This window comes from Gossypium hirsutum, chromosome D03 (assembly GCF_007990345.1).
Source record: "Gossypium hirsutum isolate 1008001.06 chromosome D03, Gossypium_hirsutum_v2.1, whole genome shotgun sequence".
Taxonomy (NCBI): Eukaryota; Viridiplantae; Streptophyta; class Magnoliopsida; order Malvales; family Malvaceae; genus Gossypium; species Gossypium hirsutum.
In genome coordinates this window covers 51,861,883-51,885,508 of record NC_053439.1, presented here as the reverse complement: position 1 = coordinate 51,885,508, position 23,626 = coordinate 51,861,883, and the positions used below count along the sequence as shown (strand labels likewise).

The 23,626-nt window shown below is 34.2% G+C and overlaps 2 protein-coding genes across 6 annotated transcripts; both read left to right on the top strand.

The window, feature by feature from the left end:
- Positions 1-3,801: 3,801 nt before the first annotated feature.
- Positions 3,802-6,766, top strand: LOC107929250 (cytochrome P450 87A3). Of its 3 annotated transcripts, none has more exons than XR_005911526.1 (10): positions 3,802-4,142; positions 4,229-4,550; positions 4,649-4,798; positions 4,909-5,160; positions 5,243-5,332; positions 5,420-5,498; positions 5,605-5,711; positions 5,804-5,931; positions 6,027-6,215; positions 6,307-6,766. XR_005911526.1 is itself a non-coding variant. In XM_016860620.2 (9 exons), exons 1-9 carry the CDS (start codon positions 3,946-3,948, stop codon positions 6,124-6,126), a joined length of 1,425 nt encoding a protein of 474 aa, XP_016716109.1. In that variant the 5' UTR covers positions 3,802-3,945; the 3' UTR covers positions 6,127-6,766. The 3 variants fall into 3 exon arrangements, 1 of the variants encoding a protein (XP_016716109.1); XR_005911527.1 differs by having other exon boundaries at positions 6,293-6,766; XM_016860620.2 differs by having other exon boundaries at positions 6,027-6,766.
- A 4,803-nt stretch (positions 6,767-11,569) lies between these two features.
- On the top strand, positions 11,570-21,694 carry LOC107929200 (probable serine/threonine-protein kinase SIS8). Of its 3 annotated transcripts, none has more exons than XM_016860572.2 (15): positions 11,570-11,943; positions 16,766-17,153; positions 17,274-17,390; positions 17,491-17,595; positions 17,946-18,495; positions 19,526-19,566; positions 19,661-19,729; positions 19,814-19,914; positions 20,169-20,247; positions 20,334-20,432; positions 20,517-20,585; positions 20,752-20,801; positions 20,898-20,979; positions 21,075-21,169; positions 21,265-21,694. In XM_016860572.2, the coding sequence occupies exons 1-15, from the start codon at positions 11,648-11,650 to the stop codon at positions 21,365-21,367; spliced, it is 2,244 nt and encodes a 747-aa protein (XP_016716061.1). In that variant the 5' UTR covers positions 11,570-11,647; the 3' UTR covers positions 21,368-21,694. The 3 variants fall into 3 exon arrangements, with proteins under 3 accessions (XP_016716061.1, XP_016716062.1, XP_016716063.1); XM_016860574.2 differs by having other exon boundaries at positions 11,785-11,943; positions 16,728-17,153; XM_016860573.2 differs by lacking the exon at positions 17,491-17,595.
- Positions 21,695-23,626: the final 1,932 nt, after the last annotated feature.

The following is a 23,626-nucleotide window of genomic DNA, read 5'->3' as shown; positions in this document are numbered from 1 at the left end:
TGCTTGTCCTGAGTTTAGGGATTAAATTCAATAAATTGTAAAATATGTCTGATATTATACTTGATTGTGGATTGAATGAAAATTGATGGTGTTATATATTTTGTGATTATATGTAGCTAACATCGACGCAAAATAGTCGAGAGGGAAAGGAAAAGTGAGAGCCGACAACAAGTGATACGAGCTTTCGATTTGTATTTCTAGTATTCGTGATCAATCTAATTATTGCATATTCATATTGAATTGCATGATTTAGTAATGAGGTGAGTATATAGTGGTTGTATGAATTAAATTGTGGTGATTGTTATGGTATCAATATAGAGAACTAAATTGAATAAAACAGGAAGCAATATGATTTAATTGATATGTGATAATTGTTATGAAATTGAGTTGAAACATGTTATATGATGTGTTAGAATGGTGAATTGATGATGAATTGGGAATGATGGATGTGAATTGAACTATGTGATGAAATTGGAAAATTGATTACCCTATTAACTGTTCGAGCAGAGTCAGATATAAATGGCATGCCATAAAATTAGATTGTGTATGGGTTTATACTTCAGTTTATCTGATGATGCACTTATGTGCCAATATATTTGCTTTGGTTCATCGAATGATACACTTATGTGTTAGTATATTTACTTCGATTTATCCAATGATGCATTATGTGTGCTAGTGTATTTACTTCGGTTTATCTGATGATACACTGCAATGTCAGACTGGGATGCAGGTTGATTAATTTGTGTACCCGTCTTAAATCCGAGTCAAGTTAATAGAATTATAAAATGTTGATTAGGTTAAATAATATATGAATTGGATTGATATCATGGTTTGATGATTCAAATGTAAATTGCGATATATGAATATCAATAGCATGTGAAAGATCATGCAAACAGATTATACAAGCCTAGAGGGCCGAAATGGAATTTGTCAAATCAATCATTTTGATTTGAAAATGATATATATAATGTTGTGATCAAATATCATTAATTGGATATGATTGTAAACATTATTGACAATAGTATGTTAATATGATATGATCATTAGATTGATTAATTGAATTATGTATGGGTTCATTCATAAGAGATAACTGGTACTCTTAATGACATGTATTGACTGATGTGTTGATTAAGAATTGGCATTAATGACATATGAATTAGTTGATAATAAAATTAGTATTGGATGAATGCAATTGATATAAACTTATATTACATTTACTTGAATTATGAAAATTATCACTGACAATTATCGTTCAGCATACAGTTTTTTTTCTCGTGCACAAGTTTAGGTACATTTCAAAGTCACAATAAATAATTCCAGCATTTAAAAAGTGATCCCTAACTCAACAATGTTTATATGATCCCTTTTTATTCGTTATATGGCATGTACCTAGGTTAATTAGTATTGAACAAATGTCAAAGCGAAGTTGCGACGAGGAACCCTTAAAGTTGCGACGTCAACTCATTATTTTGAAAACATTACAATTTAGTTCTAGTTTGACATCGGGTTAGCAATAGAGCTTTCATAAGCTCATATAAGATCCAAAAGTCATTACAAATTATTTTATACACATGTTTTACTTATACTTGAATGTTAATGATTTTAAATCGAATGTTATTTGATTGTAGTTACTCCGGGAACGAATGTGACACCTTGTAACTCGAACCCAACAATCAGGTCGGAGAACAGGGTGTTACAAAAGATGTAGTCAACAAAACCTTAAGAGAGATAAGGCTCAAACCCATTAATTAGAGTCTCCCTTGATTGAAACTTGACTTGACGCTTGATGTAACATCAAGTCTCGAGTTCTATGAGACAAAATACATCATCAGTATCTGACTGCTAGCACTATAAATAATTTCATCTTAAAATTAAAGTGTTAGGTACCTATAATGATAAAGTAAGGATGTGTAATGTAATCTTAGTGGACTCATAGCATTAATATGTGAGAGTTACGATAACACTCTCAATGGGATCTACTTATGTGAGTGGGAAGTGTCGCCGCTTCTAGGAGCTTAAGGGCTTGGCTCTAACAACACTCATGAAAAGAGAACAAACAAATGGTCATAATAGTGTCCCCAGATACTACGCATTGATCGATGTTGAAATCATTGTGTGAGATGTGTTCAGTTAACCAAATTGAATAATTGGTTCAAAGCTTAATCTACCATGCAATTTCAATTAACTTTAACATGTTTTCACTAAGTGAAGGTTTAATTGTAAGATACTTTCATTTATGCAAATTGATTTACAAGATTATCAAAATCTAAAATATAGATTATCAAAATCTAAAATATCTTAAAAATGAGAGGAGATTGCTGGAATACTTTTAAATATTTATAGTATTTCAATAACTATAAATGAAATGGTGCAAGTAATCAAAAGATATATTTTCTTTGTTAAAAATAGAATGTTGATAATGACAAGAAAAGAGTGAGAAATAGACCACGCAAATGATTTTACTTGGAAACACATTCAGGAAAAAAACCACGGGCAGAGGAGAATAAAATTTACTATGTCAAATTTGAATAAGTTACAAGGAGTATAGACTGCGTCTATTTATAGGTTTAAAAAATCTTATTCTAATCAACCTCTAATGAAGTAATGCAGTAAGGTTGAAACACCTTATTCAAATTAATATCAAACAGAGGAAGTATACCTCTATATTGATTCTTCTTGTGCAGCCAGTACCGTACCGCGGGGGCCATATCTTGCTTATTGGAGATCCATAATGGGTTGCGGCCCTCAGTCTTCGCCCTTGTGGACCCCCCTATCTTGCCACTTATATTTTATTTTAATAAGCATTTGGGTCACAACTCTAACATTTTTGGTTATTAATAAAGAGTTATAATTATTTATAGTAATGAGTGATGTCTCTTAAAAATGAAAAATTATATCACTTGATTTTTAATAAATAATTACAATATTCAAGTAATATTACTTGGAGTTATATTTATTTATGAAATGTTATTTGAATAGTTATATCTATTTAAGATATATTACTTGAATAATTATGTTTATTTAAAATGTATGATTATTCAGAAAAACACCTATTGAACAATTACGTCTCTACAAGGAGAAATAGAGTTCTTAGAAATAGGAGTGAGATTTCATTTAGAAAGTTCTCAAAAAGTTCTTTCTTTTATTCCTCCATCTCTATTAGTCTTAGATTGTTTTATAAAGAATTATTGTAAAAAAAAATTATAGAAATTGATTTTCATTTTATACTCTACCCAATACTTAATGGACTCTTTTTCATCAATGCAAAACGAAAATAGTCATCCTACTTCATTATATCTCGAGATTCATTTGCTTGAAACTTATTTGCACAACAAATATAGCTTAATGCAAATAGAACCTTAAGATTTTCCTCACCAAAATTTCACACTAAGAGATGACCTTCGATCAATGGGGTTCGGATATGCTCATCCATATCCATGATGAGGGGGTCCAATCCATTTATGGTCACTAGAGTAAAAAAATCTATGATATTAGCTCAAGGCTAATTATTTACTCTATTTACATGCAAGAAAATGCATGACTCATTACTAAGTTCTTTTGCTGAAGCTAAAAATCGGCTTGTTCACTTAAAGAGTCTATATATTAGCTCCACAATTGTTGTGTGAATATAGTTTAACCTCTTTTACTATTATTTGATGTTAATACTTTTATTATTTAATATTTACTTAATACTCACCCAATTGTTGTGTGAACAGTAAAATATAATCAATTTCATCGAAGAGTTGAATGTATCGGCTTACCTATTTAAGGAGAACTTCCCATGGCTGATAAGAATCATAATATGCATGCCAATTGCCAACACTTTCTTCTCCATGTTTCTTTATTCCTACAACCCTTCCATTTCAGCTAATATCATCATCAACCGTTGCCATTTCCTTCATCCATCATAAACCATAATTATATATATCAGCATTTCAGTCAAAGATGTTGGTGTTGTGGATTGGAGCGTTGGTTCCCCTTATATGCATCACATATTGGGTTTACCACTGGAGGAATCCTAGATGTAATGGCAAACTCCCACCAGGTTCTATGGGTTTCCCACTTCTTGGTGAGACTCTTCAGTTCTTCAGCCGCAACACTACTAATGATATTGCCCCCTTTCTCAAAGAGAGAATGAAAAGGTCAATTCAATCTCCATGGGCTTTTCCTCGTGATAATCTTCTTAATTATTCCACTCCATAACATGTTCATTGCTACTTGGTTGCAGGTATGGGCCAGTATTCAAGACGAGCATAGTGGGACAACCGGTAATCGTATTGACCGACCCGGATCTCAATCACTTTGTGTTTCTTCAAGAAGGGCAACTGTTTCAGAGCTGGTATCCTGATACGTTCACAAAGATCTTAGGACGTCAAAATGTAGGATCCTTACATGGCTTCATGTTCAAGTACCTAAAGAATATGGTGCTTAGTCTCTTTGGCCCTGAAAATATAAAAAAGATGCTCCCTGAAGTTGAGCAAACAGCTTGTAGAAGGTTACAACGATGGTCAATCCAAGAAACAGTTGAATTAAAAGAAGCAACCGCTGCTGTACTTACACAAATACTCCCTCCCCCATATTTATGAAGAAATCTCAATTTTTAAGTTTCAGAATACAGTGTAATGATACCTTTGTCTTTTTATTGCAGATGATATTTGATCTGACGGCCAAAAAGCTGATAAGTTACGACCAAGACAATGCCTCCCAGAATCTGAGGGAGAACTTCGTTGCCTTCATAAAAGGATTACTCTCCTTTCCCTTGGATATTCCTGGAACAGCATATCACAAATGTTTACAGGTAGTTAACCAGTTATATTTTTGGCCATTCTAGAGCATAATAACAAATGTTTACATGTAGTTAACCATTTTTCTATTGTATATTAGTTCTTGAAATTTTTATATTTTCAGGGAAGGAAAAATGCAATGAAAATGCTAAAGAACCTGCTAAACGAAAGGCGGGCAATGCCAGGGAAGAGCCGAAGTGACTTCTTCGATTTTGTCCTTGAAGAACTTCAGAAAGAGGGAACAATTCTAACAGAGGAAATAGCTTTGGATTTGATGTTCCTTCTACTATTTGCCAGTTTTGAAACAACTTCCATGGCTCTAACTTTAGCAGTAAAATCCCTTTCTGATAACCCTTTAGTGCTGAAAAAACTAAGGGTATGTGAATTTATATTCCTGGATTTGCAAAATCGGAATCGTTTTTTCGAACAAAAATGAACTTAGTATTTCCACCTTACAGGAAGAGCATGAGACAATTCTACGAAACAGGGAAAATACAGACTCTGGGCTTACATGGAAAGAATATAAATCAATGGCATACACATTCCAGGTGAGAAATTTGTGATCTAAGCTTATAAGGACATGGTATCAGTTGTAAAAGGTTGTTTGTTTCCATACTGACAAGTACAACTTACAGTTCATCAATGAAACAGTTAGACTAGCAAATATAGCGCCAGTAATATTCAGAAAAGCACTAAGAGAAATCCATTTTAAAGGTGGGCATGAAATTTGTTCCAAGACCCACTTTCCAATTGTTATATTAAAAAAATTTGGCCATGAATTTATAAGAAAGCTAACACACCAAATTTGGTGATAATGTAGGATATACCATTCCAGCTGGTTGGGCAATAATGGTCTGTCCCTCAGCTGTGCACTTGAATCCAGCAAAATATAAAGATCCCCTGACCTTTAATCCATCAAGATGGGAGGTTGGTCAATACTCAAATTTTCATCCGCTTTACCTGCGAGTTGATTCTAAACTTTGAAACTCAAAACCATTCTTCCACTTCTATAACTGCAGGGCGTAGAAATAAATGGAGCCACAAAGAATTTCATGGCATTTGGTGGTGGCATGAGATTTTGCGTCGGAGCAGATTTCGCTAAAGTGCAGATGGCTGTGTTTCTCCATTGCCTGGTTACAAAGTACAGGTAAGAACAAATTACAAGATGTTTTATATATGCCCAGCACATTATGTGTGAAAGAGCAAAAGACAAAAACTCATAAATCTTGAACCTTGTTTCAGGTGGGAACCAATCAAAGGAGGAAATATACTCCGAACTCCAGGTTTACAGCTTCCAGATGGCTTCCACATACGGCTTATGGAGAAAACTAGAATGGAGTAAGTTGTTCGTGCAGAGTGATTGCTCGTGACTCTAAAGGCATGGAAAAAAAAAACCCCAAGTATATCACTCTGCACAACAAAAGGCAACAGGTATATCATTAACACAACATCATCATAAGTAATTAAGGTTGTATTCAAATAAATGGAACTAAAGCTACTGCAATAAGATTTCATATTCCAGGGTAGATAGCACAAAGTCGACACATATAAGTAATCCAACAAAGAAAGTGGACTACCTCAAGGCAGATCCATTTGTTGGCATAGACTTCTACCTCAAGGCAGTAAAAACATAGAAGCATATTATAAACTCTAATTGTCCTACCTTGATCCATTGTCAAGAAGTGTAACCGAGTACTAAATTGGCACTCTTCTCCCTCAACTTCACTCAATTCAGAGTCCTTCAATATAGCTGCATCGAAATTTCAAGCAAAAGCATGTTCAGCATAATGCATCTATCCCAGTACCTTACATTTTGGGAAGGTAAAAGCTAAAAGACAAAAGTAACATGCTCTGAAAGCCACTTGTTTCTTACCAGATGCCGCCTGATCAGTTTTTGTATTGAATTTAAAAGATGGAGCTGAAACTTCTTTTGACTTAATTGTTCCCGCAGCAATCTCAATATCAATGACGTTATTTCTCAACATGATGTTCATTTCATCAATTTCTCAACTATCCACAGACATAAAGTTGAAAGCAATCAGATTCTACATTACCTTCATTCCATATAATTTTTTACAGTGCTGATAAAACTGAGCGTTAACAGATATTTCCACAAGATGAAGGTACATGCCTTTGCAAAGGACAGCAAATAAGCTAAACAGGAGAACAGAAAATAAAAAAAGACATAGGACTAAAGTTGATTAAAAGAATAATTCAAAGCCCAACATAAATATTAGAGTTGTGACTTAAATTCCTGTTAAACAAATAATACACTGGTAAAACTAGAGAATCCGTGGTGGGCTTAAGGTTGAGGGCCGAAGAACAAGTGTCAATAGTTTATCCCTCTTTAGAAAATGGTTGTGACTATCTTGCTTCTCAATGTATTGATATTCCAGGTAAGCCACTAAAATGCTTGAAAAATGCTTAAAACACTTAAAATCATTTTAGAGAAACATATCAAATCATTATATTAAAAAGTTGATGAGTATTATAAAATTTTAAGTGTGTTTAATGATATCTTTTATAATAGTTCCACAAATTAACTTAGGAGTAAATATATAATTTTTTTTATCTCTTAACTCTTTGTTATTTCAAAAGCCTGATCAATCAAAGCTGACAATATTGCACATTTTTATATTATTTATTTTTAATATCATTATTCTTCTTTTATACTTTGTTTTTTAACTCATGAAATTTCAATAATTTAATTTTTCTAAAAAAATATTTATCTAAATAAAATAATCACTAAAATAATGCATTTTGAAATGCTAGCATTTTAAATATCTCTAAAATTTGAAAATTCTTTACCGAAACACATTCTAAATTATTTAATTTAAAAAAATTATTAATATTTAAATTATTTTTATTTAAAGAAAATGGAGCAAGGGGAGGGCAGCACTCTACTATTAGTATGCTTTGCCCCGACCCCATCTTGTCATGTGATGAATGTTAAAACTTGAATACCATTATCACATCTGTGAATGTCGAATACAACTATAATCATCTCAGTCTCCACAATTGATATATATTAGTTATTTCTAATTTATTCGATATACATATGACATATAGACATAAAAGAACAAGTTTTAAATATCTCACCTAAACATCTTTATAGTTATTATTGTTACATAAACACTCTACCACCCAATGACCTTTACGCTGATACCATATAACCACTTGGATTTCACTTGCTTAACTTCGCCAACCATATCTGCTCTACCGTGAGCATTGTTCTACCAAGACTTATAGAACACACAAACCAAACACTTCTAACAATCAAGTTATTTCGACAAAACAATCATCACTTGTCACTCACATACTCTGCAAATTAAGTAATGTCACATTAATTACTTAATAAAAGACCACCAAAAACACTAGCAAACCTTTCAAGGATGACATGTATCTTAAGAAAATCAAACTCTTATAAATACCTCTCTCACCTTCAAGAATAAGATATATCTCTTATCCTTTACTCCAAACTTCATCCTCAAGATCAACTCCCTTCACCTCTAATCACCACCTAAACTGTTGACTTGAACTAGTAAGTAAAATGTAAAAAAAAAGTACAATAAGTGACAATAGAAGTAGACGCTTTTGATCAAACTACGATAACCACAATGAAAACAGAAAACAACAAAATTGTTTATGCAGTTCGGTTTCCCTACATCTGCAGAGCGTAGCTTAATAAGATGGATTCAATATCTTTGAACTTAATACTATCAGTGACACTAGTTCTAGCACACCCTAGTAAAAAATCCTCATTTTTGTACTTCAAAGACTAAACTACTTACCGCTAAATTCTCCCCCCCCCAAAGAACTTTAGCTTGTAAAACCAATCACAAAAAAAGTTTTACTATCAAAATACACTCACAAATAACGTTTCTAATTGAACAAATAAGAGTTCAAAAAATTAGTACAACAACCTCTACAAATCTCTCAAAATATATAGGGATTCTCAAGACTTGCTAACAAACTAAAAAGATCAATCACAATCCCTTCTAAACGACAACTAAAATAGCTTAATACAATATAGTATTAATGACCAAAGTAAAAAGGGTTGCTAACTTAAGTCTTCAAGTTTTGGTTTGATCCAACTTCTTTAATCCAAGAGATTTTATATAATTGATCCGATCCTCAATATATGTGTCTCCAAGTGAATTGATATTCATTGGTAAGCTAGAATCATTTCAATATATCAACATAGCCCAAAGGGTTATTTCAATAATTTGTCAATCTTTCAAATAAGATAAATTGTTGGTTAGTCACAATGGTGATGAAAGTGGGCGCCGCCATTGACACATTGCAGCAAGACAAACAACACACCTCGCAATAGTTATATAATATATTACATTTTTATCTTTTTAAAATTTAAATATACAATAATAAAATAATAATTTCAAATACCAAAATAGAAACAATCAAATATTATTAAAAACCCACAAAACTTTTCACTAAAAAAAAAGGAACTTTTTGAGATTTTTATGATCTACCTATACCAATTCTAGCAAGACAGAAAAAAAAGAGTCCTTTTTTGTTTTGTTGACCAAAAAAAAAAAGTCCTTCCTTTTAAAATCCAAATATAAATATTACTTTTTTTGTTTATAAAAATATAAATATTACTTTTAGGAGTAAGTTTAATAAATATCTTTTTAAAATTTGTGGTGCAAACGAATTTTGTTAATTATTCAATTATTATTATATAGCGCTAGTGTTGGCCAAACCTGGAACCCCACCCCTACGCCCTTAACTCGTGAAATCTTATGTCATCAAAAATACGTACTATGGTGCCACAGTGTTGAAAATTTTATTGTATATTTCTAAGTATTTAATTTTAAACCATAAAAAATATAGTGCAAGTACAGTTGGCACAATTATGAAACCTTTATAAAATGGAAACATCAAATGGCTTTCACACATTTTCTTTTCAACTCCATCATCTCCAATGCCATCATGTAATTCTGACCTTTGGATTTCTCTTCTATTTGTCAACCCAGTTAACGATCAACGGCTCACAACTGACTTCATCAGCCTTTGGTATAGTCAAATTTTACTTTTGGTCCCTCTATTATGTTCACATTTGTAATTCATTCATTTTTATTTTAATTTAACAATGATTTGATCTTTTGTTTTTATAATATTTTTAGATAGTCCGAATAATTAATGCTATTAACTATTTTGATTAAAATACTAACATGAATCGTTAAAGAAAGAAACGTTGGCAATCGCAAAGCCAAAAATATTTTTGCGATAATAAAAATATAATTTCATCATTTTATTAACATACATCTTATAATTTTTAAAGGGTTAAATCAATTTTTTATCATTTTAACGGGTCAAAGTATAATTTTACCACTATTAAATTAAAATTTTATAAATTATAAAGGGCCTAAATTAAAATTTTACCATTTTTAAGGGGGCCATGACCCTCTACTACACTTTGCCTGTGAACGTTGATGGACTAGAAAGAGGGAACAATGAGAGCACCTAAAACCCGAGCCAATAAGCTCACCCAATATACTATAAGCTAGCTCCCCTCATACTCACCCAAATTAACCAACCTATTAATAGTGATAATGTCACCCGTAGAAGAGGTACAAATAGCACAATCAAAGTAGTTCACTTGAGATAAAACTGATCGTGTCAAAACATGAGCCCCTTAGAAGCAAACTTATTTAAATCAATTAAATGGGTTGGGCAGGGTGATTTTCAATTAAAATTTTTGAGTTTTGGTTGAGGTCGAATTTTGATGAAACCTGTATTGCTTCGCCTCGAAAATTACCAAAATACTCTTATAATAATTTTATAAAAAATTATTTAATTTAATTAAAATATTTGAACATTTATATACTTTTATAAGATTTTAACTATTTTTAATACATATTAGTTAAATATTTTTATTTTTATAAATTTATTTCATTAAAATTTGTGAAAATTAATATTCCAAGATAGGTCAAGTAAGATCCAAAGTTTTTTTTGTGTGTGTGTTGGGATATGATATCAAAATTTTAATTAAAATTGAGTTTATGGCGAAGTTGAGGTAGGAGGTATAAAAATCGGGTTGGGCTCGTGGTGAGCAAAAATTCACTCCATAACATTGTTAATTATTTAGACTAATTAATGTCATTTATAAAAATATAGGAGCCAAATTATGTTAAAACAAAGCATATTGACTAAATCTCGAATTTAAGAATAGTAGAGGGACCAAAACTAGAATTTGAACCCTTGAAATTGGTTTGGCTTTAAAGGAGAACAGGAATCTAATATAATGCCAGCCGTACGTGATTTTTTTCTCTGTGATTAGACTAACTCCACGTCAGCAAATTATTAAAATAAATGGAAAATGGTTTGAGTACAAGCAACCCCACCCCACCCCTACGCCCCCACTTGCTTCATTTCAAACTTATGGCGGCAGGGGTAAGAGAAGTAATTTTCCCGTCAAATCCAAGGATATTTTCGTCATAAAAATTGCTGAATTTGCTGCCCGCTTCCTTAACCAATGGCAAACTCGCTTTCTAAAAATATCAAATTCCCGTCGTCATTTGCCTTTTGTGTTTCCCGACGTTGCACCTGTCCGCACCTGATGGCTTCACCTAGCCGGCCAAGACACGTGGCGTCCACCCTTTGACCCCACGATTCGTAAAAAATAATAATAAATAAAAATAATTATTTTAAAAGTAAATATTTAAATACTGAAAAACAAATACGATAAAACGACCACCTCGATATTAAACTATATTATAATTTTTTATTTATTTATTTTTATTTATTACCAAAAGCTAATATACAAACTGGCTATCAGCATTTTTTTTTAAAAACTTGTTGCTTCCATCTCCGAGGAGTCACCACCGGTGAAGTGATTTTCAATGGCTGGGGATGACTCAGTAGCGAGTCTCTATCGAGTTTTAGTGGATCGGTGTTTGAGTTTGGAAGCGAGTCATGTTAAGTTAAGAGAAGAGTTTGATGAGCTTGTGCAGCAAGATAAAAGAAGTGATGAAGAAGAAGTTATGGTAGCGTCAGATTCAGGCGATTCCACGTCAAATCCCGTCGTCGTAACTTTTCCCGGTTACTTCTCGACGGGAACACCTTTTAAGAACGTGTTGGATTCCATTGGACATGCTATCCATGTCTCCTCGACTACTTCGGGAAGGATTACATTTTGGTACCTTTTTTTTTCCCTTTAATTTCTTAAAAAGAATTTTGAAGTTTTTTATTGATCCTTTGTGTAGTTACTATGTTGGTTCTTTTGAAATGATTGATTCTCGTTTCTGGGTGTTTTGTTGTTTTCATGATGAAACAGTTGTTTGTATGATAATTGTTATAGATTTTAAAACTGTTTTTTGTTGTATATTTTGGTTTTAAAGTAATAAACATTAGTACTGTTAATTGAAAATTGGAAGTTGGGTAAGGTAGGAATTCTAGATCATGTTTAAAATGGATGCATTCTCTTAGGATAAGAAGTAATGTTGACTTTTAATGAAATTTAAAGCATATAAGAATGTTAATGTAAAGAATAAGGTGTTGGCATAAATCTCCACCTTGGCGATATTCCACATCTTCGAACATCTTCTCATAACACTAACTTCAATAGTGTCTTCAAATTTGCAACCAATCGCCTTCTTCCCTTTTGGTAGTTGTGCCAGCTTCCACGTCTTGTTTTTCTCTAGAGATTGCATTTCCTCTTCCATTGCACCTAACCATCTATTATTCTCTAAACTCTGAATGGCTTCGGTGTAAGTGGATGGAATATTATCAACAACTGGAAGTGCATAAGCTACCATGTCAGTGAAACGAGCTGGTTTCTGAATTTCTCGTCTCTGCCTTCTGACTGCAATTGGCTCTGATTGCTGTTGAGGTTCTTGGGTAGAAACCTCTTCCTCATCTGACTCTGCATCTGCCAATGAAGAATCACTAGTGGTACCTTCTGCTGGAATTACCACACTCTGCTCAAACTCCACCTGCTGCGGAGTACACTCCACCTGCTGCGAAGTACTACTCACTCCTTCTGGATTTACCTTATTCAACATGGCAGATTCATGAAAGGTAACATCCCTACTGATTATCGTCTTCTTTGCCTCTAGACACCACAAACGATATCCCTTAACACCAGCATTGAAGCCCATGAATAGAGCCTTCTTTGCTCTTGGATCTAACTTTGATTCTTTCACATGATAATATGCAATAGAACCAAAAATGCGCAAGGTGTCATAATCAGTAGCAGGTTTTCCATACCATTTCTCCAAAGGAGTCTTGCCATTTATAGCAGATGATGGCAAATGATTGATGAGATGTTGAGCGTACATCACAGCCTCAGCCCAAAACTTTCTATCTAATCCAGCATTAGATAACATACATCGAACTTTCTCCACAAGCGTTCGATTCATACGCTCTGCCACCCCATTCTGTTGCGGTGTTCCACCTACGGTGAAGTGCCTTACTATGCCACAATCTTGGCATATCTTCAGGAAAGGATCGCTTTTATATTCTCCACCGTTGTCTGATCGGAGAACCTTAATCTTCCTTCCTGTCTGATTTTCAACTTTAGTTTTCCACTTAAGGAAAACTTCAAGCACCTCATCTTTGTTCTTCATAGGAAACACCCAAACTCGTCTGGAAAAATCATCAATAAAGGTGACAAAATAACGTCTTCCTCCAAGTGATGGAGTCTTGGACGGTCCCCATACATCAGAATGCACATAATCCAGAATACCTTTAGTATTGTGAATCCCAGTGCCAAATTTCACCCTTCGTTGTTTTCCCAGAACACAATGCTCGCAAAATTCAAGTTTGCAAGTCTTTGTACCTTTCAATAATCCTTGCTTGGCTAGAGTTTGCAAGGATTTTTCACCAGCATGGCCCAAACGCATATGCCACAGCTGTGTTGCCTCAGCGTCCTTCTTGGTACTCGTAATTGCTGCTGCTGTTGTCCCGACCACTGTACTACCTTGGTAGTAATACAGATTGTTCTTTCTTATGCCTTTCAACATCACCAATGCTCCTGAAGTTGCTTTAAGAACTCCATCTCGTATTGTCACAACTAGGCCTTTAGATTCTAACGACCCCAAAGAGATGAGATTCTTCTTCAACTTTGGGACATATCGTACATCCCGCAAAATTCTAGTAGATCCATCATGACTCCTCAGTTTAATTGAACCTATCCCGGCTATTTTACATGTGTTATCATTACCCATGTAAACAACCCCTTCATCTAGTTTTTGAAATTCAAAGAACCATTCCCGAATGGGACACATATGATAGGAACAACCAGAATCCATGATCCACTCATCTGCATATAATGTTGAAGATGTCATACTAAGAGAAAAGTCTGACTCTGCTTCACTATTGCATTCTGCAACATTTGCATCTTGCGGAGTCTTCCCTTTTTTCTTCAATTTTGGACAATCTTTCTTCCAATGTCCTTTTTCTTTGCGAAAGGAACATTCATCTTTGGCAACAACTCGACCTTTGGACTTTCTTCTCTTCCCCTTAGACTGACTTTTCTGACGATCTCTTGTTACCAATGCTTCCACTGCTGCTTCACTTGAACCTTTCAACTTATCCTTTCGGCGTAGTTCATAGCTATACAATGCAGCAGTTACTTCATTGAAAGTTACTTCCGACTTTCCATGAAGTAAAGTAGTTTCAAGGTACTCAAACTCCTCAGGAAGCGATCCCAACAACATTAACGCCAAGTCTTCGTCTTCAAAAGTCACATCCAAATTCAACAAATCAGCCACCAGCTGATTAAAATTGGTAATGTGCTCGTTCATCGTGGTACCAGGAACATAACTGAAACGAAACAGTCTTTTCTTCATATGTAACTTATTTTGACTGTTCTTCTTCAGAAATTTCTCCTCCAATGCTTTCCACAATTTACTTGCAGAAGTCTCTTTACTGAATGTATACTTCTGCTCTCTGGAAAGACATGATCGAATTGTACCACATGCCAATCGGTTGATGGTCTTCCATTCTTTATCATCAACCCCTTCTGGTTTTTCTTCCTCAATGGCAATATCTAGACCCTGTTGAAAGAGGGCATCTAGAAGCTCACTTTGCCACATGCCGAAATGACCTGTTCCATCAAAAATTTCCACTACAAATCTCGTATTTGCAGTTCCAATCCTCGGCAAAATGTACGAAGTGGAAGTTGTTGATATGGATGGTTTTTCTTCTGTCATTTTTGCCATAGCTTCTACTTAATAGCCACCAAATGCAGAATACCCACAAGCTTTAGGAAATGTTTCTGATGTGTAAGATCAGACTAAGCTGCAAACACAGAGCATACTACAAAACCTTGGCTCGGATACCAATTGTTGCGGAAGCGACGATAATATTAATAACAATATTATCAGAAATATTTAGATAATTATTATGCCAATAATTATACTAAGAAAATTCCCAGTTAAATTGGAGGGGTCACAAATGGTCCCGCTTAAAACCCAACAACTAGACAGAACTCACTTAGATATTTATAGCAATAATAACTAAATAAATATAACCAACATAAAGCTATTAAATAAAAGCAAACAAATAAGAAATAAAATACCAGAGTTTTAACGAGGTTCGGCCAATTTAGCTTACGTCCTCGGACACTACCAAATTAATATTTCCTCTAGAAATATTACAAAGGAGAAGATTTTGGGATGATACAACCAAAGGGGGAGGGGTTCTATATATAACAAACCAAACCCCCTCCCTTTCTATCTTTTCCTAATGTGGGATATTGCCAATATTCAACATAAGGAAGCATTAGATTGGGTTTCTTTTGTATTCTTTTTGTTGTATTCTTCTTGTAGTGTATAGTTCTAAAATATAGTTAAGATGTTCGACAAAAGTTCGCATCCAATTCGAAACCCTCTTTTTTTGTTTTCTTCTAACCTTTTAGAGTTGGTCGGTCTTCAATACGGATGGCTCTGCTTTATTTTCATATGGCAGGAAATTTATTGGCATCAGTTACTTTCAAGATTAAATTTCTACAACTGCTGGTCAAAAGATACCCAAACCACATAAATATCTAGTTTGCATTCAAGTTTTCTAAGAATTTCTATAATTAGTAGTCCAAAGAGTACTAGAGTAATAAGCTCACTTTTTCAAGAAACATGATAGTCTACATGTCCTTTCCTCTTTTAGCCCAGTTTTTTTTTAAGTGGTTGGTTGGCTAAATGTATATCATTCGTATGAGTTATGGTGTCAAAGGCATCTACCTTTATCTAGTAAAGTTCAAATTAGCTAATAATGTTAATGGAGAATGGGGATTCCCATGCCTATGAGATGAGTATGGAATTGTGTTTACTCACTTTAAATTGAGTATCTGTTTCGCTCCTTTCATGCTAGGATTGGAGATTCTACGTATTCATATGACTGAGTCCTTGAGCTTTTAAAATAGTGTAAAAATAAGTGTCTTAAATCATTGCTATTTGACCTAGACCTCTTCTAAAAGAGTCTAGGCATTTCGAATTGTTGTCATGGACAAAATCAGGGAAATTGATATCATAATTTTTTTTTTTATAAGATGTGTTTTGATGCAATTCGTTTGTATTCTTCTCTTCTTGATTGATATGTATATTCAACTAAAAATTCGTTAGGTAGTTTTGATTCCTAAGGAATGTTGAGAAGTGTCTTCTATTTTATATTACATGTAATGAGGACAATGGTAAAATATTTCACCTTTGACTATGGTAACTTGTTACTTATATTTGTTGCTTGTCTCTCAAGCTATATTCTACAGAAGCTATAGGATAAAAAATCAAGGGCCAGCTCTTCAACTGATTTGAGATTATTTATGCGTGCTTTCTTTCAGAGAAAATGCATCTTCGAGCTTGCTGTTAATATTGTTATCTTTTAGGCATTACTGAAATGGTCTGCCATTAAAGTTGAAGAATTTTATTTTTATTTTTTATTGAATCCTTTTGTCACATGTTCATTAAATCATGCATCACTTTCAAGTTGTGCAGCTGATAAAGAAAAGGGTTCTCTTACCACAGGAATCGCTCAGCTGAAAATCTTTTCGGATGGAAGTCCAATGAAGTCTTGGGACAAAGAGAGAGAGCACTTCTAATAGCTGAAGAATACCATGCTCCCCTTAAGAAAATTATGGAGAAGTTGATCTCTGGGCAATCATGGTCAGGTCAGTTCCCTTTCAAGAGGAGATCAGGTGAAATATTTATGGCCTTGGTGAGTAAAAGTCCATTGTATGAAGATGGTCAGCTTACTGGTGTGGTAACAGTTTCAAGTGATGCGGCCATTTATAATGGTTTAAATTCAGAGAATACGGGACCATATCAGGATCATAGTAGACCAAGGAGGTCAAAGATGAAAGGCATGCAGTGGCATCCACCACGGCCACAGATTGCATCATCTGTTTCTAATCTGGTGCTTATGTATAGCATTACTAACGTTTTTGCCCCATTTTTCTTTCTTTATTTTCCATTTCTTGTTCTAATTTCATTTTTTTCTAAAAAGCTTGACATTGTGCACTCTCAAAACACCCAGGCTTCAAAATTTCTACTCAAGAAACAAGATGGTGTAAGCAACTCATGTACTAAGTCAATGGAAGAACAGGATGCTGCAACAAGTACAGTAGACAAGTTAGAGACTCCTAATATAGCAGTAAGGCTTTGTTCTGAGATTGCATTTCAGCTGGTTCTATATATCTCTAAATTAGATACCTAACTTGTTCTTTTTTCCTTTCTCTTTTGTATTATTCAAGGAAGGTGAACTTAACTCCAGTTTCCTTGACTGGAGGAACACAGCTGTAGGAATTAGCTCTCAAAAGGATGAAACTGCATTCGATCTTGCTCAACCTAAGAAAATTGTATTGACATACTTTCAGCTTAGTTTGTTATAAGCTTATCTCAACCAAATGTTTGAATGATAGTTTTGGGATGTCATAGTTCATAGTAGATAAATAGCATTGCATAATAACTAATTGATGAGAAGTTCCGAATTCAGAATTCTTTAGGGAATTTAAAGTGTCTCCAATTGCTTATGCTTGTTCATATCTTACTTCGATTTGTTTCTGAAATCATTAAAACCTGCAGAGTAGACATTATCATGTTATCACCCTACTGAAGATTGCATTCGTTGAAGCAATTCTACCTCTCTGTCATATCTTTTTCATATTGTTGAACACTTTTTGCTAAATATTTGATGGAATGACTGCAGGCTGCAAAAGTCTTGGCGAAACTGCAAATCGGGGGACCTAGCAACCACAGCAACGAAGATGATGAATGTCCTCAGAGAACGGATGCGACTAGTAGATCGGCAACTAATGATGTGAAAAATGAACATAATGTTTCTAGGGGTTTAAAAACATCAATTCAGAACCACCTCAATTCTTCCTCTATGGCTGAAAATGCAATTTTAAGTGTAGAAAAGCGCACTAGTCCAACACTTGTTGAAGAGAGATCTGTTGTAGACTCTTCGAGAGAGTACAATGGAAAATTTTCAGTAACCCGAATAACAGAATCCACCGCAGGATTAGCTTGCCAAGTAAATGAAAATGAATTGGACCTAGAGTTTCTAAATATGGATGCATCAGTGATGGAAGATGAATTACAAAAGCAAACAGATGGTAAAGGCTTCTCAAGCTTAGGGAACAGCACAGGCAGCCAAGAAAATCAATCAAGCAAAGGGGACAACAATGAGTCAAACTCTATGGTTGACTGTGAGATTCGCTGGGAAGACCTACATTTAGGGGAGGAGGTTGGACAAGGTAAACTTCTTTTTTTTGAGTTTTGACATGCTTATATATGCCTGCATGCTGGTGCACCTGAGTAAAATAGAAAAAGAAAAAAAATAAAGTATGACCGGTAAGAAGTGGATTCTGGCACTATTTAAGACACTTAGGTCAGTTCTTCATTGCTTTAAAAAAGCACTTCTGAATCCAAAAGCACTTTTGAAAGAAAAGTTGTGAAGAACAAGCTGCTTTTGGCTAAAATTTTTAGCTTTTGAGAAGTGCTTTTCTGAAGAGGAGCTAAAAAGGAGAAGCTAAAAGCACTTTTGGTGCTTAATTACTTTTTCATCCTTCCAATAACATGGTATTTTTATTTTTTTTTCTTGGTGCTTAATTACAATTGTGTTAAAATCATTAATTAAAAAAATATTTTTTAAAATACTAATTACAAATATTTAATGGTTATATTTAAATATTTAAAATATAGTTTATATATTTTAATTAAATTTTATAAATAATTAATATTTATTGCTTAAAAATATTTAAAATTTATATTTCATATATTAAAATATTAACAAGTTATAATAATTTTTTTATATTCTTACTAACATATAATAATATTAACTAATTTAAATATTATTTAAATGCATATTTGTTACTTATAATAACATGTCTAAAATGGACATTTTATTTCTCAAAAGGACTTTTTGACAGTAATGCTAAACACTCAAATTTTAAACCAAACTTCTCAAAAGCACTTCTCAAAAGCACTTTTCCACAACACTTTTCAAAAGCACTTTCAAAAGCAATGAAGAACTGACCCTTACTCTGGCTCATGTTTCAAGCGAAGTTTAAGATGCGTGTCTGGTAAATGTTACCTGAAATTAAACCATTTTAAAGGTTGTTATTACTTTTGTTAGACCTTCATTTTAAAGTGATTTTTCCAAGAAGTACGTTGGTCATTACATATGACTCCATTGTTGTTTATTGGTTGCACTCTATTATTTCCTTCAATGATAGTGTTATACTTTTTATAATATCCAATCAATTTGTTTGCTTTTCCCCTCAGGCTCTTATGCGGTTGTTTATCGTGGGATTTGGAATGGATCAGTAAGTTCTTTCATGCATTTGTTTCAATTTCTTGTACCAAATATTCATGTAAAAACATTTACTAACTTGGACAAAAACCGTTTGCTGCATGAAGGATGTTGCGGTTAAGGTCTATTTTGCTGGTGAATATAAAGAATCAACATTACTAGATTACAAAAAAGAGGTACCCTGAACTCTTCGTTTTTGATGAGGCAATATCATGTGGAAAATGATCTGATACATAAGAGTTTTGTTTCTTACTCTTCAGATAGATATAATGAGAAAACTGAGACATCCAAATGTACTGCTGTTCATGGGAGCGGTGTACTCACAAGAACGACTTGCAATTGTCACCGAGTTCTTGCCTAGGTAATGAAGTTGCTATTTTGTCCAAGGGGTACTCTATCAATGACCCTCTGTTGATAATTCATTCTACAGAGGGTGTTTCGGTGTCCTACTTTATTCTTTTCGACCATTGCTTGTGCTAGGAATGATGTAGAACACTCTTTCCCATTTTGTGATAGTACCCGTTTACATCTAGAAGATCAACTCAAAAAAGTTTTATGTATACTGATCCTTTATTGGTGGTATGTAGCACTCATTTATTGTTGTTTGATAACCAGGGGAAGCCTATTCAAAGCACTCCACAAGAATAATCAGGCATTGGACGTTAAAAGGCGCATGAGGATGGCCCTTGATGTTGTGAGTTTTCCATCCCTTTTCCTTCATCCCAAGTTCCCAGCTGGTTAGCTTTCAAAAAAAACCTCACACTACATTTTTCTCCACAGGCTCGAGGCATGAATTATTTGCATCATAGGAATCCACCAATAGTGCATAGAGACCTAAAGTCTTCTAATCTCCTTGTTGATAGGAATTGGAATGTCAAGGTAACATACATCGGTTGTTATCTTCAAATGGTTCGAGCTGGTTTAATCATTTTCAGATTGCTTACGGTTCAATTAATGTCTTAGGTTGGAGACTTTGGCCTCTCTAGGTGGAAAAATGGAACTTTCTTAACCACAAAGTCTGGAAGAGGAACGGTAATGACCCCTTCTTATTCTTTTCTGTTCCTTTAATAGATCATGTAGCAGAAATTATGCGAAGAAGAATCAATATGTTTTTTCGTACTTGTTGCATCAATCTTGTTCATAAAAATCACTTGCACAACAAGTTGCTGAACTTCATTCAATGTTTCTCTAATTGCAGCCCCAATGGATGGCCCCGGAAGTCCTCAGGAATGAGCCTTCAAATGAAAAGTAATCTTTAGTTTCTAGTTTTTTCCAGTTAAGACATTAAGAATCAAGTTGATCTTTCTTTAACCTTCCCTGGTTCCTGACATCAATCCTAAACAGGTCTGATGTATTCAGTTTTGGAGTTATCTTGTGGGAATTAATGACCGTCTCCATTCCATGGAACAACCTCAACTCTTTACAGGTCTTCCTCTTTAACACACCTCAAAACTTTATTTCCTTTCTTACAAAACTAACATAAATCTTTGATCTTAATACCATATTGAAACCACAATGCAGGTAGTTGGAGTTGTAGGCTTCATGGATAGACGATTAGAGCTACCAGAAGGCCTTGATCCTCAGATAGAATCTATCATCCGTGACTGTTGGCAAAGGTATATGTTGATCTTGCTCTATTTCCTATCTTTACTTTTTCAAATGGAAGCAAATGGACAAAAACTAACCATTTCTTTGTGTTCCAAACAAGCAGTAATCCAGAAAATCGACCATCGTTTGAAGACATTATCAATAGAATGACAGGCATTGTCCAAAAATCTGCCATTGGATTAGGTCGAAGACACTCGGAGCCTTGAAGTTGCAATGGGGCATTAGAAACAATGTCACTTTTTTCATTCATTGGGTTGGCTATATTTTAGAGCTTAGGCTAACAGAAGAAAGACATCAAACAAATGCATTGTACAAATACCTTAGTTTGTAGCTTACCTTTAGTTACCATTCCTCCCCATTTTGGAAAACACGAAATAAGAAGAGGGGAGACCAAGAGTGTTGCAATGTAAGATTTTGGGGTTTTTTATAGAAGAAGAAAAGCAAAGCTACAATAATTAATTTAATTATTATTTGGATTTAATGTATCTTTTTAATGGATTGAAATGAAGTTATTCCAATGTAGTTGCTATTCAGTAGATAGTATAGATTTATATAGATATTAGTTTTAATGTTACATGTTTTGCACATTTGGTATTGCAAAGGTCAGTTCCTGAAGTACCACCATCAGTGATGAGAGTAGGAAAGATGCGATTCGGGGTTAAAATAATGTTTATTGTATTATGTTAATATTTAAATTTGTTGATACAAGGGGGATGTAGTGATGGTTTGTAAGGTTCAGTCTTGTAGCAAAGAGTACTAAGAAGTTGGAATGATCAGAATGTGGGTGTCTGAAGAGGAGTCAATAAGAAGAAGAGACAAGGAAAGATGAGAATGAATTCAGAGGAGAGTTAGTATCCTTGCTTTTTATCCTAATATTCATAGGCTTTTAAGGGGTTACCAATTATCATTTTCTAGGTGTCATATGTCGGTGTATTAATCTTAGAGTTAGTGGGATTTAATCAACTTATTGATGTTTTGTCATCGTAAGTATAAGTAGTTATGTCAGGACAATAGACATATATGTTGATATATGTGACATATAAATAGTAGAAGCTCTATCCATGTTAGGGGTGTGATCTCGATGATATTGAGTGGCGAGGTCTTGGGCTTGTAGGTGTCTTTAGCTTACTAGGTGATCTTTCTTAGTGAAGGATGGTGGCCCTCAATGTTAGAGGGATATGAGGTGAGTTTGTGAGATATAAGTATGACAATTGCCCCCTTAAATGAATGGGAGGTTATAAAGTGATATCATTTGAGATATTGAGTTCTGTAATTTATCCTTTAAGTTGGTAAGGATCACTTTAACTATAGTGAGGTACCTGTTACAAGGTGTGATTTCTTTAAGCAATGTAAGTGTTCTAACTTTAAAATTTTTTATGTCCTTTAAGTGTTTATAAACTTCGAAAGTAATAAAAAATTTGAAATGAATGTTGATTTGATAAGAGCATGATTCAAAGCTAGACGTGCTACAATTGGCATAATGGGTGTGAGACTCAGTGTGAGAGGAGACTATTGCTGTGTACTGAGCTACATATCACCTTCTCACTAATTTGAAGGGTAGTTTATTGGGGAATGTACTACCACGTGCCTTGGGCGTTATCATATGCTCACTAAACTTTGAGAGCATGCTTTGCTCCTTAGGCCTTTATAAAAAAGAGACCAATAGCATTGAATTTTTTATATTTCTATCGCATTTCTTTGAAATTCTCCTATTTTTTTATTTTCTCTTTTATTAGTTTCAAGCACATGGTTCTTCTTTTCACTTTCTTTCAGCAAGTTTCGAATTTTTCTTCTTTCATTTTTATTTACTACTTTCAACAATTGTTAGCTGCAATGGCAAGTCAGGGCACAGGCAGTGCAAGTTCATTGGCGACAACTTCGCAAGGTTCTAAATGGAAAAGATTAGAGGACAAAGTAGGGACTAGAGTGACGCTATAGTCTACCATCGAGGAATGGAGTTAGAAAGTTTGCTACGATGTTGAAGTCTACATATCAATAACTACGAGTTTGATTTCATCCGTCCCCGAGGCCCCTATTGTTTGAGTGATCTACTTGACAAACCTAATGGAAACCTTAATTCTTTTTTGTTATTACGTGTTCGAAGTAAAATCCCATTTGCCTTTGCATCTTTTCTTTTGCGAGGTGCTCTAGATGCATCACATAGCTCCTAAATAACTTGTAAATCTTTCAATGTGGAATCTAACAACCTTTTCCTTGACCAAGGTGGTGTGAACTTTTCAATGCTAAATAATATTGTCGATAGAGTTGATAGGGCCAATGTCCAATCTACTTTGCTTGTTGAAGGTTCTCGTACACAACCTAATTCTTTTATTGCCAATGATGCAAAAGCACATGTCGAAGAACACCAGGTTGTCAATCTCTTAGGTGAGGTTTTATGGCGAGCTCTTCTTTTAATAGCGTAATAGAAGTTAGCTCCGATGATGTGAAGGTCCCTCTTAATGTGA

Bases quoted from the DNA above. Each gene is read 5' to 3' on its own strand.
- LOC107929200 (XM_016860572.2), top strand. From the start codon at position 11,648: ATGGCTGGGGATGACTCAGTAGCGAGTCTCTATCGAGTTTTAGTGGAT. The intron at 17,154-17,273 runs GTGCTTATGTAT...CAAAACACCCAG, and splicing joins CATCATCTGTTTCTAATCTG to GCTTCAAAATTTCTACTCAA. The intron at 20,802-20,897 runs GTAATCTTTAGT...AATCCTAAACAG, and splicing joins AATGAGCCTTCAAATGAAAA to GTCTGATGTATTCAGTTTTG.
- LOC107929250 (XM_016860620.2), top strand. From the start codon at position 3,946: ATGTTGGTGTTGTGGATTGGAGCGTTGGTTCCCCTTATATGCATCACA. The intron at 4,799-4,908 runs GTAGTTAACCAG...TTATATTTTCAG, and splicing joins CATATCACAAATGTTTACAG to GGAAGGAAAAATGCAATGAA. The intron at 5,499-5,604 runs GTGGGCATGAAA...GTGATAATGTAG, and splicing joins AAGAGAAATCCATTTTAAAG to GATATACCATTCCAGCTGGT.